This window comes from Tursiops truncatus, chromosome 21 (assembly GCF_011762595.2).
Source record: "Tursiops truncatus isolate mTurTru1 chromosome 21, mTurTru1.mat.Y, whole genome shotgun sequence".
Classification (NCBI taxonomy): domain Eukaryota; kingdom Metazoa; phylum Chordata; class Mammalia; order Artiodactyla; family Delphinidae; genus Tursiops; species Tursiops truncatus.
The window spans coordinates 22,941,097-22,959,519 of record NC_047054.1 but is presented as its reverse complement, the minus strand read 5'-3'; the positions used below and the strand labels follow the sequence as shown (position 1 = coordinate 22,959,519).

Sequence of the window (18,423 nt, the reverse complement as noted above, 5' to 3'; positions counted from 1 at the left end):
TAGTTGCTGAAGACGTGAAGTTGAGTAAGGCACAGTAGCGTCCCTCGGGAAGGTTATTAAGGTTTTGTAAATAACGTGACTACACTTAGATTTTGCGTTGTGATGGTTTCAGTCTTCGCGCTGAATCTTTAGGAGGGTGGCCCTAGGCCCCGCCCACAGCCTCTGCGTCCCGCCCTTGGCTCCGCCCTCAATGGCGGCACCCCGCCCTCGACTCCGCCCGCAGCCGCGCTGGGCTCCGGAGGCGGGGACAGCAGCGACCGCTCCATTCCCCCACGCGCCGCCGCTGTAGTGACGTCAGACTGGCGCACGGACCTTCCCTGCAGCAGGGGTCCTGCGGTAGACCTTCCTTTTTCCGCGGCGGAAGCTGCCGGCGTCGGTGCTTAACGGTGCGCGGCCTTCCGCAGCCAGGGTTCCGACCTGCGAGCTCCCGGCAGCCGCGCGCCATCTTCACCGAGCGCCATGGTTTCGGCCGGCGGGCCGGAAGCGGCTGGACGCTGCGCTCTGTTCAGCCTCCTTTTGCTTCTGTTGATCGCGGGCTCTGCCCGGGGCTGGAACGACCCTGGTGAGTGCTGCCTTCACTCCCCCCTTCCTGCTGCCTTCAAGCAGCGCTAAGAGGCTCCACCATTTCTGTTCGCCGCCCCTTGAGCCCTTCTACCCTAATTCCTCATTTCCATCCTCCTCGCTGTTCATCTGTGCCCTGCCTGGCCTCTTTGCTCTTCCCAGACGTCCTCCTGGACGAGTGTGGACTGTTGGGGAGTGGGCGGGGCGGGACTACTCTAGTGTTGTTAATGTTCCCTTCTCCCTTGCTTGGACTCCCAGAATTTGCCCACCTTCTTCTTTCTCGGGCTACAGCCCTCATCCCCTGGGTCTGGCTGGAAAGCTCGACCCTCACCTGCGCATTTTGCTTTGTTGTCAAGACTGTCTGATGTCATCGTCGCTGACTCTTGTCATGGCTGCCTGTTGCTGTACCTGGCAGTTGCCATGGCACCGGCAGTCCTTGAGTCATACTTCGTGGACAGGGCTGCAAACCTTGGAGGTAGGTTAGCAGAATCGTGGACTGTACTATTTATGTGATCACAACTCACGCTGCTTATTCTGACCATTACAGTGACGTTCATTGCGTTACACCAGCTTTTCCTGTTGAATTAAAAACAATTTTTTTTTGTGATGGTACACGATAAGTGATTTCTAGGAAAAATAGTTCTTTCATATCACTATGTTATTAGAATTGTCTAACGAATTTTTATGGGATCGAGAATATTCCATGTAATTAATACATATGTGTGTGTATATATATGTATACATGCATACATACAGTTTTCCATTTAATAAATGATGCATGCTGTTAAGTTGGAGTGATGTAAAAAATGACTTTCAAACAATGAAAACATCATTTTTGTTTTGGGGAGTAAAGATGTTAAAAGCATGGAAAGTGTACCCATATTGCAGTCGTGATTTGGTGATAGGAAATGCCTGTGTTTTTGAACTTAAGAAACAGATTTATTTCTGAAGCTTCTTATTTTTTATTCTTAAATGCTAAAATGAGAGAGAAGGTGCTATTTGTAAGTACTTGATTTTGAGTACTCCTTTGTTGTGGATGTTTTATTACTAATTAATAAAAAGCCAAGTTGGATTTAAATGTCTGTACATTTTCCTTATGTATTTCTAGAAAGTTTTATATAGATAGAAGACTTTGATCAGAATTACAATTTAAAAACTGGATTAAAACATTAGTTGAACCCTCAATCAATTCTTGAATAAAAAGAGGAGGTTTTAAAAAAAAATGGTTTACAGATGAAGAGTCAGGGGAATAAAAAAACAGAGCCAAATTTAAACTAATGATGAACCTTTTCCTGGTAGCTCTTTGTCTACCTACTCTATAAAACTATTGTTCTGGAACAAAAGGCACAAAAATATTTTGCAGAGTAAACACAATCAAACTACTTGGACTTAAATTTCTTTTGAGGAACTATTTTATGAAGCCATTTTATTGAGTTAGTTTTTTCAAGTAGTTTTATCAAGCAGTAGTCAGTCCCTCGTTTGTCTTTTGTTTGACTTTGGTTGTACTCACTTTGTCTTTAGCTAACATAAAGCAAAAATTTGTCCAGAAAAAAAAAATTGTACCAGTTCTAAAGAAATTACCTAAAAATTTTCACAATTCTTTATTGAGCTACTTTGTATTTGTCACTCTTCTGGGTGTTGGGAATATTGCAGTGAACAAAACAGCGTTTTGCCCTGGAGTTTACACCTATTGAGGAGAAATAGAAAATGAACAAATCAGGTAAATAGCGTGTCATATTGTGAATAGTGGTTTGGACATTGATAAAAACAGGGTAAGGAGGACAGGTGTGCAGGCAGAAGCAGGGATTTTCAAAATATACGTTAGTCAGGGAAGAAGTCACTGTTAAGGTGACATTTGATGAGAACCCTGAAGGGATGGGTCTGCTATGACCTGTATTCTATCCCATTCTATTCTGTTCTATATTTTTTTAATATGATCTGTTTTTTTTTTTTCTTTTTTTTTGCGGTACATGGGCTCCTCACTGTTGTGGCCTCTCCGGTTGCGGAGCACAGGCTCCGGACGCGCAGGCTAAGCGGCCATGGCTCACGGGCTTAGCTGCTCCGCATCATGTGGGATCTTCCCGGACTGGGGCACGAACCCGTGTCCCCTGCATCGGCAGGCGGACTCTCAACCACTGCGCCACCAGGGAAGCCCTAATATGATCTGTATTTTAAAGGCACATTCTGTCTGCTCTGTGGAAAACAGACTGTGGGAGCGAGAGTGGGTGGGGGGAAGCTGGGAGGCCGGTGAAGGGACTGCTTGTACAGTAAGTCCCGAGAGTGGTGATGGTTGGCGGTGGGGGGGGGGGGGGGGGAAGCAGTGCAGTTGGTGAGAGTGGTGGGCTTCTCAGCTGTTCTGAAGGTGGAGATGACATGATACTCTGAGGGATTAGATATAGGGGTTAGAGGAGGAGAGAAGACAAAGATAACTCCAAGGTTTTGGATCTTGAGTGACTAGAAGGATGGAATTACCCTTTTCTGAGATGTGGGATTGTGGGAGAATCAGGCTTGGGGGAGTTTGGTTTTGTTCATCTTAAGTTTGAGACCTGCAAGTGGATTTTGATTTGTGAGTCTGGACTTCAGGGAACTGTGTGTCACCCTTGACTGATGTACTAGTGGAGTAAGGTTGTGAGCATTTTGTTCTTAGACCTTGTCTTAGTTTGAGCTGCTATCACAAAATACCACAGACTGGGTGGTAAGCAGCATTTATTCCTTGCATTCTGAGGCTGGGAAGTCTGAGATCAAGGTGCGAGCATGTTTGGTGTCTGGAGAGGGCCCTCTTCCTGCTCTGCAGATGACTGTCTTCTTGTTATGTTCTCACATAACAAGAGTTGGGGTGGGGCGGGGTGGGGGTAGGTGGGAGTGAGTGGGTGGATGGGGGCCCTGGTCTCTTCCTCTTCCTACAGGGCACTAATCCCATCACTGGCGCTCCATCCTCATGAGCTCATCTAAAACTAATCACTTCCTGAAGGCCCTGCCTCCAAATGCCACCACATTGGGGATTAAGGCTTCAACATATGTATTCTGGTTACAAAACATAGTAACCTTTAGGATCTCTAGGGAGGAAAGATGCTGTAGAGTCATGGTAATGATAACACATAGGTATATGGCTCCTTAAACATTATCAATAATATTTATCATACTTGATCACCTATTATGTGTCGAGTACTCTGCCAGATAATTTTAGTAAATCATATCTAAACTTCACAATTTTAAGGTTGATATCGTTTTAACTTTACAGGTCATTTCTATACAGATAAATTGACTTGGCCAAAGTCATACAGCAAGTTGGTGGTGGGGATTTAGTTCAGTGTTCTTTGCATTATCTCAGCCCTGCTACAACAAATTCAAGTTGTTATTATTCCCATTATTTAGTTTAATAATATTCTGATTTTTTTAAACCATTGAACATTTTCATTGTTATAATTTTTTATTTATTAGGAGGTAGTTTGAGTTTAATATAGCATATTTTATTTTAGTATAGTTCTTGGAAATTTAGATATTTGGATCATGTGGAATTAAATTTTTATGTAGCTTTAGGTGGATTTTATTCTAGCTGTGTAGTCAGTTATGACAAAACCATTTATTAAAGAAGACATCCTTTTTCCACTAAATTGAAAAGCCTGCTTTTGCTGGTTGGAGAAGAGTTTCCTTTCATTTAAGGAGTAGTCTCAGAATCACTATTCTGTACAGTATTACCGAGATCCCACTTGAGGCTACTGCAACTCATTGTAACTCAGACCCAATTTACTCTACTTCTTAAATTACTTGTGGGTTTGAGATGCATCATTTGTCTTTCCTCACACAGGCTAAGCAGGGCAGAAAGAGTTGTGCAGAATATTGAGTTTTGTCAACGGTAAAGGATGCCATTGTGCTTTGTTTTATAAATAAAATATGGTGATGCTTGATAAAAAAATACACCTAGAACACAAAAAACCCACTTTATCTTGTATTGAATTTCCACATATATCTGGATTTATTTCTAGACTTTCTTTTGTTTCACAGTTCACTTGTCTGTTTCTGTTACTATCCCATACTATTTTGATTATTTTAATTTTATAGTAAGCTTTATTATTTGGTAAAACAATGCTTTTTTTTTTTTTTTTTTTTTTTGCGTTACATGGGCCTCTCACTGCCGCGGCCTCTCCCGTTGCGGAGCACAGGCCCTGGACGCGCAGGCCCAGTGGCCATGGCCCACGGGCCCAGCTGCTCCGTGGCACGCAGGATCCTCCCAGACCGAGGCACAAACCCGCGCCCCCTGCATCGGCAGGCGGACTCCCAACCACCGCGCCACCAGGGAAGCCCCATTTTTTTAAAATTGACATATTATTGACTTATAATATTAGTGTCATGTTTACAACATATTAGTTTAATATTTTTATAGATTATACTCCATTTAAAGTTATTACAAAACAATGGCTCTATTTCCTTGTGCTGTACAATATATCCTTTTTGCTTATTTAAGCAATGTATTCTTTTTTTTTTTTCGGTATGCGGGGCTCTCACTGTTGTGGCCTCTCCCGTTGTGGAGCACAGGCTCCGGACGCGCAGGCTCAGTGGCCATGGCTCATGGGCTCAGCCGCTCCGCGGCATGTGGGATCCTCCCGGACCGGGGCACGAACCCGTGTCCCCTGCATTGGCAGGCGGACTCTCAACCACTGCGCCCCCAGGGAAGCCCTTAAATGTTGATATATTTTAATGTAAGTTACAGGCATCATGATAGGCCATAACTAAATCCTTCAGTATAAGCCTTTTTTTAATGAACTTTTCCCCACCTAGTAAAAATAACATTACATCTAACAAAATTGACCCTAATTTCTTAATATCAACTAATTACTCATTCCATAGCCAGATATCACAGTTGTCCCTAAAATGTCTAAACTAGTTTGTTCAAACCAGGGCCCAGTCCGGGACCAGTCATTGCATCTGACTGAATTATCCCTTAAGTCTTTTGAAAATGTAGAATGGTCTCTTTTTTCATGCTCCTGCTTTGCTGAAGGGATTGGGCCAGTTATCCTTTAGAATATCCTACGTTCTGGATTCTGTTTTCTCATGACATTGTTTTAGCATTTTTTTTTCTTCCTTGTATTTCTAGTAAGCTGAATGCTAGGTCCAAAGGATTGATTAGATTCATATTAAATACTTCTGAGGATTACATCATAGGAGATGGTGTAATATCGATCTTTATACCGTTAGCAGTGCTAAGTTTGACTAGTGGATTACAGTGGCTTATTTCTCCCCCGTGAAGTTACATTTTTCCCCTTTTGTGACTAGAGAGCACTCCGTGTAATGTTACTTGGCAGCATACCAATATCCATTCACTTAATGATTTTAAAACTAATTAATCCTTTTCTGAATCTGTTTATTTAGGGGTTGTAAGATGGTGATTTTTCTAATTCTATCACTTCTTCTGCATTTATTGATTGATACTCTTTAGTAAAGTTGAGATTTTCCTTATCAACTGAGGCTATTTCAGATTATGGTTCTGGCTGGAAAGTCAGGATAAACATTTAATTTAAAATCTTTAATTGCTAGTTTTCAAAGTGAGGTAATTGGTAGCCACTTTAAGTATAGACAAGTGAGTTTTTGGTTTTCCCTTTAAGTATTATTATGGATTCTTGGGTTTTCATAGATTGAACATGATTTGCCAAGTATAGTCACTATCTTGCTGGTCAGTCTTGCTTTTGGTGTCTTAAGATCTTTCCCATCCCAGGATCATAAACATATTCTTTCTTTTTGTGTTTTCTTCTAGTACTTTTAATTTGTTGTTCATTTTGTGGTAAGTGTTTAACCATCAGGGATTAAGTTTTATACATTGTGCACATGATCAGTTTTCCTAATCCTGTGTTACTGTTTACATTATTATAGATTTAATTACAGATATGTTTTGATTGCTGTAACCCAATTTTCCTTTCTTTGTTGTTACTGGTTTTCAGCTGTCTTTTTACCATTTTATATGTTATTATATTACTTTATATTATTATATTTCTAGTTTCATTGTATTTTGGTGAGAGAAGGGTGACCAATAAGTCTCAGCTTAGTCAAATTTATTAAACTCTTTTTTTGGTAAATAAATATAAATAAGATCTGTATTTGCTGACGTGAGGGAATATCCTTGATGTCTGATTAAGTGCAAAAGCATTTGAAGAGTAATGTGTACTGTATGATTCAATTTTATAAAAATAAACTAACAAAAATCAAAACAACCCCTGTATATGTATCTGTTTGTGTGAGCAAGAAGAAGGTGCTGACCAGGCTGCTAGTTTTGGTTATCACAGAAATGTGAAATTGGAGGAGGAATGGATTTCTCTTTTTAAAAGGAAAAAGTGTTACTTTTAGATTTAAAAAAATTGTGAAATATGTATATGTATGTATGTGTGTATGTATATATGTGTGTGTATGTATGTGTGTATATATATGTATATGAATGAAAAGAGCTTGGGAGACCATCTAGGGATGTAGCTTCTTCTCAAGCAGCTTTCACCTTGTAGTGCTTACTTTAGTCAGCTCCAATTCAAGAGCTGCCGTTTCCTGTTGCTTTTAGGGATTCTATTATGTGTGTCAGGTTGGTTCTCAGTTTTCCCACTTGCTGGTCTGGCACTTCACTTATATTTAGGACTCTAGTCACCTAACTATTGGTCCATCTGCTTTCACCTTCCAAAATTCTGTTACCATCTCCTTTTCTGTTTTGCCTGACCTTGTTTGTTCACATCGGCAAAACAATTCATTTATTGTACTTTCAGTGGAATTTGAGAGGCAGCAAATTTTGCTAATTTAATAGGGAATTGGGTGCTAACAAAATGGTGGAAAGTGATGTCTGCTACATCTGCAGCAGTGAACACTGGATGGCTCACATCAAGCCTTTTTGCATCCACGACGCTAATTACGGAGCACTGGACAGTGTCAGGAAAACCCTGAGCCCCCATGACTGACTGCTAGCCTGGGCACAGTCTGAGTTTAAGCTCTGATCTCCGGATCTCGCTTAAGTCCCTCCGGTTGACAGAACCGAAATCACTTTTGGGATTTGTAGCTGCAAGAGGTTTTAGGAGTCTTTTAGCTTTGCAAGAAGTCATACCAGTTTGAGGGCAAAATGGGTGTTGAGTGAACCAATCCGCAGTATCTTCCATCATAATCTGAGGATGATAAGTAGGAAGACTATTCATTTTCCAATAACACTTCAAAATTCACTTATGTATTGATACATCAGTGCCGGCCATAATTTCCTTGTTTTGACTTCTTTTTAAACTGCTTTGTCAATATGATTTTTAATTTGTGAAATAGTTTAACTTTTTAATTTTTAAAATTGTGAAATATTTAAAATATTTAAACCCACAGAAGTACACAATGAAAACCCACGTACTCATCACCCAGTTTTATTGAATCTTTACATTGTACTATATTTGCAAGCAAACCTCCCCCCTGCAAAGTAATAAAACATTAGGGATAGAGAGCGAAAGTCTCTGCTCTCCCTCTGTCCTCAGTGGTGCTCTGAATTTGATGCTTAGTTATTCCAATGCATGTTTTCATACTACTGGTATGTACACGTATAGACCTTAACAATATGTAGTACTGTTTTGCTAGTTTTCGCGGTTTATGTAAAGCCATCCTACTAAACATTCTACAACTTGCATTTTGCTTAAAATGTTTTTACTATTTCTATTCTGATACATGAATTCTAGTTCACTCATTTTAACTGCTGTAGAATATTCCACTTTGTGAATAGGCCAAAATTTTATTAAACCGTTCATCTGTTGACAGACGTTTAAGTCATTAAGTGTGCTTCAGGAACATTCATGTGTATGTTTTGCTATTTTAATTAACCATTGATATTATTGTCAATTGTCATACAGTAGTACAACGTTTCAGGTTAATGAACTTTTGGTTCTGATTTTGCAAAAATTATGTGGAACTCACGATATAGAAGCAGTTTAGGGGACATCAATCCTGAAATGAAGGGAGACCTTAAAGGAGTGACTTTCTGACTTTTGTGCAAAAGGCGTGAAGCTTGTTGCGATGGCTTTGGGATTTGGGAAACTGTCCCATCTTCTCTTCCTTAGTCATCCTCAAAAGGCAAGAAAGAGCCTTACTTTTGAAAGTATTTTCGATGACAAGAGTTTTACTAGAATGAATCTTTCTATATGACAAGATATTTACCATCTGTTTATCTGTGTTCTTACTGTTTCAGACAGAGTATTGTTGCGGGATATAAAAGCTCTTACCCTCCACTATGACCGCTATACTACTTCCCGTAGGTTGGATCCGATCCCACAGTTGAAATGTGTTGGAGGCACAGCTGGATGTGATTCTTATACCCCCAAAGTCATACAGTGTCAGAACAAAGGCTGGGATGGTTATGATGTACAGGTAATACTCTTTATGTTGATGGAAGTCTAAATGGAATCCTTTTCAGTGAAGTGTTTATTAAGACATTATTCAGTATTTTGGGGAAGTACATATAGAAAATCTCCGGTTACCTAAAATATATAAATATAAATCAGTCATTCGGTCTCTGAAAGGAACATCCTCTGAAAGAAATGAACTGATTTTAAAGCCTGGAAATATTCATTGTAATCTTTATACCAAAACTTTCTCATAAAACATTAGTAAATTTTCAAAACTTTTCATATACTTGGGGGTGGGGGGTAGAGGATTTCTTTTGATTGTCATTTCTCTGTCATTCCTCAAAGAATACCAACCTATCCTTAAAAAATAAAGTTAAGATGATAAGGAATTGTAGATTGTAAGTGGGGGTGGGGTTCCTGTGTCCCTATTGTGCTTCAAATGCTTGATTTTAAAAAGTTGTTTTAGAGCTGAGGGTGGTTACTTACGAGTGAAAGCATTTCAGTGGACTTTATTGTCTTCAGGTCTTTGGCATTTTGTACTTAGGATAGACCACCTCCTTGAAGTTCCAAAATTTGTTATCCTTTAGAAATGGAGTAGATTTTAAGTGAATTCAGTTTAAATCAATACGAATAGATTTCGACTTCGTATTCTGCCTGCTTTCAGAAAGGATTTAAGATGGTTGGTCATTCGGCCAGAAACTTGCTTTGACAGTTTTCCCTTCCATCAGAGTGATACTCTTGTTTGATACAACCTTTGTGCCTAGTGTATGCAGTTCAGGGAGAGAGTTCATATTTGCTTGGTGATATGTATTTCACAACATTTTTTCCTAGTCTTGCTAACCAAATCATAGAATCTTCAGGTTAAAGCTGAAATTACTTTTACTTTTATATTACTTTTTAGTCTTGATGGAAAAAAGTCATTCATTAAACATACATTAAACAGTATTATACAAAAATGAATGATGGAGTCACAACCCTCAAGAAACTCTCTTCCTAGGAGAATAGATAAGACAAGCACTCACATTACATCTAGGTGCCAACAAAGTATTGTAAAGTCACGTCCAGCCTGGGGGATTGGGAAAGACTTGAAGAAGAAAGTATTATATGTACTGTGTTAGTAAGGAAGGATAACATTTTTAGAGCTGAAGAGATAGAGAAGGGAGTGAATGGCATGAGCAAAGAAGTATAGAGGATGTCATACATTGACTTATGTTTAGTAGCAGGAGAGAGCCTCTTCTAATTCCAAGAGTATAAATATAATAATTAGAAGCCACTTTTAGTATATGCTATTAAGGAAATGACAATTAACATGAAATACCGATAGACATTGAGTTTATTTACCTAAATCAACAAGCTTATAAATCTTCCTCCAAATAAAATTATTTAAAAAATGGAATAGTGTAGAACAACAAAATAGAAAAATTGTATATTATCCAAATTAAAAACTTTTAGGCTTCAACAGACACCATCAAGAAAGTGAAAAGGACACACACAATAGGAGAAAGCTTTTGCAGTCATATATCTGATTGGGGACTTGTGTCCAGAGTATATGAAGAACTATTACAACTCAGTAAGAAGACATATAACCAAATTTAACAGTGGGTAAGGCATCTGACTAGACATTTCTCCAAAGAAGATATGCAGATGGCCAATAAACATGTGAAAAAATGTTCAGCATCATTAGCTGAAAAAGTGTGCAGCATCAGGGAAATACAAATCAAAACCACAGTAAGACACCAGTTCCTACAACAGGATGCCTGTGATCAGAAAGGCTAGTAGCAGGTGTTGGTGCGGATGTGGAGAGACCCTCATACACTGCCATTAGGGATGTGAAACGGCGCAGCCACCTTGGAAAACGCGCAGTTTCTCAAAGGTTTAAACATAGAGTTACTGAATGCCTAGTCATTCGACTCCTAGGTGTGTACCCAAGAGACTTGAAAATGTGTGTCCACACAGAAACATACTAAACGTTGTGGCAGCGTTATTCATAAAAGGCAAAAAGTAGAAACAACCCAAGCGCCCATCGTCGATGAATGAAGAAACAAAATGTGGTATAGCCATACGATGGAATGTTACTTAGCCATAAAAAGGAATGCAGTGCTGATTTATGCTACAACACGTGTGAACCCTGAAAACATTCTGCCAGGTGAAAGAAGCCAGTCACGTAGGACCACGTATTGTATGATTCCGTTTACATGAAATGTCCAGAATAGGGGAATCCTTGTAGATAGATTGGTGGTTGCTTAGAGCTAAGAGACCTGGGGGGAAACAGGAAGTGACTGCTAAAGGAGATGAGATTTCTTTTGGGGGCGATGAAAATATTCTAAAATTGATTGTGATGATGGTTGCACAGCTCTGTGAATACACTAAAAACCATTGAAATGGGTGAGTGTCTAGTATGTGAATTATATCTGAATAAAGCTGATATAGTGTACCTGAAGTTTGAAAGAGGAAGATAATTTGTCCAAAAAAGAGAAAAGCAATAGAACCAATCAGATCTCTTTTGGCTTATATCTTTTTTAATGTTGATAGAGAAGCATATTACCTACTCAGCTCAAAATAGTTATAGAATTCAAACTAGACCTGGGCTTTTTTTTTTATGCTGGAAAATTTTGAGGCTAGCATAGATTCTTTTTGCAGTTTTTCTTAATGTCTTTTTAAAAAAACTTAAGAAAATTACTTAATGGATTGGACCTTGGGGAAGGTAGACCATGGTTTTTATAGAATTTGTGTAGGAAGTTTTTCTCAAAAGGTTGTATCAACAGCTACCAGATATTCATATATGATGCTGATATTTGAGCCTTAATGTTGAAAATTTTTAAAGAAAGCATTTTTAAAGAAAGCATCTTCAACAGTGGTTAAAAAGTTGACATTTAAAAAATTTGCTTAAAATTAATAAATCAGGGAATGCTTAATATGTACAAAAGAATTCTTTACATCTATATGTAAGGAATAAGGAATAGTAATAAAATGAGCACTCATGTACCCACCACCTAGCTTAAGTAGAATGTTAATATCACCAGTATCTTGGAAGCCCCTGGTTTGCCCTCCCCCAGCACAGAAATACTCATCCTGAATTATCATTCCCTCGCTTCATTTTGCTGTTTTATGACAGCTATTTAGCCCAAATAATATATATTAAATGAAAAAAAAAATCTTTTGCTTCTAATAACCTGTTTCTACTTTTCTTCACAGTGGGAATGTAAGACCGATTTAGATATCGCGTACAAATTTGGAAAAACTGTGGTGAGCTGTGAAGGCTATGAATCCTCTGAAGACCAGTATGTACTGAGAGGTTCCTGTGGCTTGGAGTATCACTTAGATTACACGGAACTTGGCCTGAAGAAATCGAGAGAGTCTGGAAAAAACCATGGCTTTAACTCTTTCTCTGATTATTATAATAAGTTGTACTCCCGAGAATCTTGTAGCATCAGTGGAGTGCTTACCATCGTGGTGCTACTTGCTATTGCCTTTGGAGTTTATAAATTCTTCCTTAGTAATGGTCATGATTCTCCTCCACCATATTCTGAGTATCCTCCATATTCCCATCGTTATCAGAGATTCACCAATTCTGAAGGACCCTCTCCTGCAGGCTTTAAGTCTGAGTTCACAGGTATGTTTTCCTAGGCAATGGCAGTAAGTAGGATAGAAGTCAGGTAGTGAATCCTGTGCTGGTTTCTGATATAGAAAATGGTTGCATTGGGAAACCAAAGCAGATTTGTCTTATTTTTTTACTTTCAACTTCTTTTACCTCTTCTGTTCTGTTTCTCTATAAGGTTAATTGTGATTACTATTTTAAGGATGCATGATTAAACTGCAAATCATCTCAATCAAACTTGATCAGATTTGGTAATAAGCATTTACCTTGAACTCTGTCTCGCAACACACATAAAATTTTATTCACTGAGTATTACAGAGGTCAACATAAAAGTAAAACAATTAAATTTCCAGAAGAAAACATAGGAAAGTATTTGTCAGGGTAGGCAAAACTTTCTTAGAATGCAAAAAATACCAGCCAAAAAGAAAAGAGGGATAAATTAGACTTTATTTAAATTAAGAATGTCTAGTCATCAAAGACAACATTAAGAGGGTGAATAGGCGAGCCACAGACTGGGAGAAGGTATTTGTAAAACATATTTTCAACAAAGCACGTGTATTTACAGTACATAAAGAACTCCCACAAATCCGAGAAAAGACAGACAACCTAATTAAAAAAATGGACAGAGGATTTGAACAGCCATTTTATAGTAAAAGAAGATATCCAGATGTCCAATAAAAGTTTGAAAAGGTGTTCAGCATCATTAGTCTTCAGGAAAATGCAGATTAAAATCTGAGTTCTTAATTAACCACCATTTAATCATCTTAATGGCTAACATTAAAAAGACAGAGTACCAAGTAATGGCAAGGATGTAGTTAACTGGAACTTGCTGGAAGGAGTTAAAAGGATAAAACACTTTGGAAAACTGTCAGTATCTACTGAAACTAGACACACGCCATCCAATGACCCAGCAATTTCATTCCTAGATGCATACCTAAGAGAAATGCATGCATGTGTGTGCAAAAAGATCTGCACAAGAATGTTCACAGCAGCTGTATTCACAGCAGCCAAAAACTGGATATAGAATGTCTGTAAACATTAGAATGAGACAGAGTGTTTTTTTTCACACATTGGACTACTTACTATACATAAATTTAGAAAAAAACAAAAACAAAACTGATATATGCAGTGGTGGAGGTCGACTCTCATGGACATAATGATACACCAGAAGAGTACCTCCGTATGATTCTATTTATAAAAAGTTCAAGAATGGGTAAAACCAAAGTGTGGTGAGAAAAGTCAGAGTCGGCTTCTCTCTGACATGGGTGGGTATCTATTGGGAGTTGTCGTGAGGGAGTCTCTGCGTGCTAGAAAGGTTTTACTGATGTGGGTAGTGATTACATGCATGGGTACATACATACAGATTTATTATGCTGTACATGTGGGATTAGCACAGTTCCCTTTATGTATATGATACAGCAATTTAAGAAAAACTTTCTCTGAGCAGAAGATATTTTTTGTTTTTGGTCCCTTGTAAGACCCGACTTCCCAACCAACAAATATCCTCCACTTGGATTCCTCCATTAGACACTCAGGTACAGCTCTCAACCTGGAGCTTCTAGACGTGTCCACACAGTAGAAAGGAAGTAGCTCTGACACGTGGGGTCGTCTTCTAGTAGCTGATCTGGAGCAGGGCAGATGTGACCTTACGGGAAGAAACCACCCTCCCCTGCCTTAAAAACATATCCCTCCTTTTCCTTGTGTTTGGGAAAGGCAGGTGCTCCTTAGTTACAAACCAGTATTTTATTTTATTTTATTTATTTATTTATTTATTTATTTTTTGCGGTACGCGGGCCTCTCACCGTTGTGGCCTCTCCTGTTGCGGAGCACAGGCTCCGGTCGCGCAGGCTCAGCGGCCATGGCTCACGGGCCTAGCCGCTCCGTGGTATTTGGGATCTTCCCGGACCGGGGCACGAACCCGTGTCCCCTGCATCGGCAGGCGGACTCTCAACCACTGCGCCACCAGGGAAGCCCTAAACCAGTATTTTATAAATACACTTTTTGAATACACTTGTTTATAAGTTGAAGTATTATTATTTTTTATTTTTATTCTTTTTAAAAATTTATTTTTTTATTTTTGGCTGCGTTGGGTCTTCGTTGCAGTGCACAGGCTTTCTCTAGTTGCAGGCAGCGGGGGCTACTCTTCGTTGCAGTGCGCAGGCTTCTCATTGTGGTGGCTTCTCTTGTTGTGGAGCACAGGCTCTAGACACGTGGGCTTCAGTAGTTGCAGCATGCAGGCTCAGTAGCTGTGGCTCGCGGGCTCAGTAGTTGTGGCTCATGGGCTCAGTAGTTGTGGCTTGCGGGCTCTAGAACATAGGCTCAGCAGTTGTGGTGCACAGGCTTAGTTGCTCCTTGGCACGTGGGATCTTCCTGGACCAGGGCTCGAACCCTGGTCCCCTGCAGTGGCAGGCGGATTCTTAACCACTGTGCCACCAGGAAAGTCCCCTGAGTATTATTATTAAAGCATACAGATGAAACAATTGAAATGTCATATTATCTTTAGTTCTGTAGACTATGGTTTAAGAGAGAATACATAACCATTTTTATTTTTAGGACCGCATGGTGCAGCTTCTGGTTTTGGCAATGCTTTCACTGGACAACAAGGACATGAAAATTCAGGACCAGGGTTCTGGACTGGCTTGGGAACTGGAGGAATATTAGGATATTTGTTTGGCAGCAATAGGTAAGCTTTGCATTTATCTCACCTGCTCTTTAATTCAGCCTTTCTTTAGAGGCTTCTTTGTTTTACTTACAATTTGACTGGATTTGTTTTGTTAAGGAAAATAAATTATGGTGACATTACCCTATTAAATCAGATTCTCTGGGGATGGGAAAGAATGCCATCTGTGCTTTGATCAATATCATATGTGTTGTTTCTTTCACATGTCATGCTTATAGATCTGAGTTAGAAGCAAGACTGTTGACTCGACATCTGAGAAGGCAGGAAAGAACACAACATCTGGGGCACAGTTGGCATTCTGGTTTGGTTGGAGAATGATAGAAGCAAGGGTGGAAAGAGCTTGTGACCAGATTTTGGAATGTCTTCAGTTTAAATAGTAGTTTAAGTTTAGATTGTATTTGAATGCGAATTCAGAAAGAAAGAACCTTTATTCCCTGTCATTTTCTTTCCTCATAGCAATGACCATAAGAATGGCAGAAATATAAAACAGTGTTTATTTTATGTTAATCCTAATATACCAGAACACTGAGGAAAAAACACTTGATAAAAATTGTTTTCTGATGGTTTAGGAATAGGAGGGTATTTAAAAATCATAGTCACAAGAAAAATGCCTGACACACTTTTGTCTTTATAGAGCAGCAACACCCTTTTCTGACTCGTGGTACTACCCATCCTCATACTCCAGCTCGTGGAATAGGCGTGCTTATTCACCACTTCGTGGAGACCCAGGAAGCTATTCAGCGTGTTCAAGCTCAGAGCCAAAAACCAGAACAGCGTCAGGTGAGAGCAAAAAATCAAGAAGTTCCTATTCAGTAAAGTACAGAAACAATTTGGAACTTAGATGATTAACTATACATTTAGCAGTCATGGTTTTATGTGGTATACTCACCAGAAATATTAGTTGCACAATTAACTGAGATTAAAATATAATTCAGATCTATTCTTTCCTCCCACTTCTGTTCTTTAAAACTCAAACAGAAATTTGGTTTAGATTCATGTCTGTCACTAACCAAGGTTTTAACTTAAACCTTCCTGGACGTTGGTTTCCATGTATGTTTAATTCTGGTTAATCTCTAGGGGTCCTTTAAGCTCTAAAATGGGAATTTTCTAGGTAGAAGGTTGAACTTTTCAGTTTGGTAGAACTCAATAAAAATGTATTGAGCCATTATTTAAATCATTGTCAAAAATATGTTTATTGCAAGTGACTAAGAGGAAATTTTGTAAAGAAGCAGAGATAAAATTGAGTTAATATTCATACAGTGGAATACTGTGCAGCAGTAAGAATAAGTAAATAGTTGTATGCGATAATGTGGATAAATTTATCAGATGTAAAGAAAGAAGCCAGACACACAAGAATATGTACAGTATGATTGCAACATTCATGTTTTATAAATATACATGTTTAAAAACAAGCAAAACTAATCTGTGGTGTTACATGTTAAGATAGTGGTTGCTTTGGGGGAGAAAAAGAGGTGGTAATAATTGAGAAGATATATAAAGATATAACTACGTAGGACATAATGTGACAAAAGGAACCACATTCTCAGTGGAAACAAGAATTGTAAGAAACTGTATATATCAACTAGAAATGTATGGGACTTAGGTGAAGAAAATCATAAGACATTACCAAATAACCTACAGGAAGATCTGAGAAAAATTGAGTTTCCAGATGGGAACACTGTGGTCTTGTAACCTGTCTGTTAGCATGTTTGCATCTTGGGGGAGCTGGGGGTGCCTAGGTAACCTTTACCATCAAAAGTCCGTGACCCTCCCCCATGTTACTTCTATTTACCGCTGGAGTCGTGAGAGGTAGCAGGGCCTGGCTTAGGCTCCACTGGCCTCTCTGCTGTTTGGCTCAGACTTCGGGTCTTGCCTGTACCACGCTGGCCCCAGCACAGAACACATCTTTGGTTTCCTGACTAAAAGTTATTGCCAGCAAGCGTGTGTGTGTTTAGCAGACTTGATGCTGATTGGATGGCTGGAAGGGCTCTTGTGGGGAGTTGATGCACTGAGTCCTGCAGCCCTGGTCCACAAGCTCATTCTCTCCTTCTTCCCTCGTGTCTCGTATCATTTGCTAACAATAAACGTGTATTACTGTTGTAATTTTATAAGCAATTCTAATGCATTTTAAAAAACTAATATAAAATTTACTCTTCTCATTCTAGGATATGGTGGTACCAGAAGACGATAAGAAAGTAAAAAGTTGGGATCAAACACTGGATGCAAAACTTCTGATTTTTCATCACTTTCTCTTATAAAACGTGCCCCTTGCTAACAGCTGGGGAAAGGGAATATGCAAAAGTTCTGTGGTGTTTTGTCCTGTATAGCTTTTTGTGTTCTGTTATTTGAGGCTAGGGGTTGACATGACAAAATGCTTATCTAGAGAATCATGTTTGTGTAACATGCAGATGTATATTATAGTTCTTGAAAGTGATGACTACTGTAGAATGCTGAGAATGTATTGTGTGATTTCTGACACCTGTGATGCCATAAGAAGCATTAAGAATGAAGGCTTTATACCAATAGACACTGAGTACAGCAATTTTCAGTCTTAGGTGGTTTTAGTTGTTGATTCATTACATCATAGAAGCGATAATAATCTATTTGGTATGTGTTATTGGGTATTTGCTGTTCTTCAAACATTTAAACCAAACTTTGGACTACTAATTATACTTCCTTGTGTGTTTTGATCACTTCTGAGCTCAGGAGCTTTGAACCTGTCAGTGGTGTGTGGGGTTCTGGTAAGTGAGAACTACCTTTTTAGGAAAAGGTAGAAAATAAGTATCTAGAAGGTTATTGTGAATGGCAGTGTGCTGACAAAAATGCTTGAAGCCTCCGTATTCATTTTTTTAAGAAGTAAAGTTCAAGTGCTTCAGCAAAGGTTTTCTAATAACAGAAGCATGTAGTTCTCTGTGGAATCTCAGATGTTGTAGCAGTCTGTGTCAGTCTTACATTAAAATGACAGAAAAAATAAAAACAAACAAAGGGTTTTATTCTTTCTTTCTACCAGCCTTGACACAAATTGGTGTTACTTTTTTACCTTTTTTTTTCCCAAAGGAAAGGGGGTTCATGCAGAAGTTCTCTCTCCCTAAACAGTAATTTCCTGTGGTAGTCTTGCCTTAGCTCCTGGTCACACAAAAAACCTAAATTCAGGAATTCCCAGTTATACTCATTAAACTTCATTATTCTGCTAGGAAAGACAAGAACAGATTTGTGTTGTTATTATCACTACATATACTACT

At 39.0% G+C, this 18,423-nt stretch overlaps 1 protein-coding gene across 2 annotated transcripts; it reads left to right on the top strand.

Annotated features, from left to right (window-relative positions):
- The first annotated feature begins 233 nt into the window (after positions 1-233).
- On the top strand, positions 234-18,185 carry SARAF (store-operated calcium entry associated regulatory factor). 2 transcript variants are annotated; one of them, XM_019921484.3, is made up of 7 exons: positions 234-562; positions 918-1,036; positions 8,747-8,925; positions 12,099-12,516; positions 15,055-15,184; positions 15,816-15,961; positions 17,347-18,185. In XM_019921484.3, the coding sequence occupies exons 2-7, from the start codon at positions 982-984 to the stop codon at positions 17,370-17,372; spliced, it is 954 nt and encodes a 317-aa protein (XP_019777043.1). In that variant the 5' UTR covers positions 234-562; positions 918-981; the 3' UTR covers positions 17,373-18,185. The 2 variants fall into 2 exon arrangements, with proteins under 2 accessions (XP_019777043.1, XP_019777042.1); XM_019921483.3 differs by lacking the exon at positions 918-1,036 and having other exon boundaries at positions 236-562.
- Positions 18,186-18,423: the final 238 nt, after the last annotated feature.

Excerpts from the sequence above, each read along its gene's own strand:
- SARAF (XM_019921483.3), top strand. The coding sequence starts at position 460 with ATGGTTTCGGCCGGCGGGCCGGAAGCGGCTGGACGCTGCGCTCTGTTC. Across the intron at positions 563-8,746 it reads CCGGGGCTGGAACGACCCTG|ACAGAGTATTGTTGCGGGAT; the intron begins GTGAGTGCTGCC and ends TTACTGTTTCAG. Across the intron at positions 15,185-15,815 it reads TATTTGTTTGGCAGCAATAG|AGCAGCAACACCCTTTTCTG; the intron begins GTAAGCTTTGCA and ends TTGTCTTTATAG.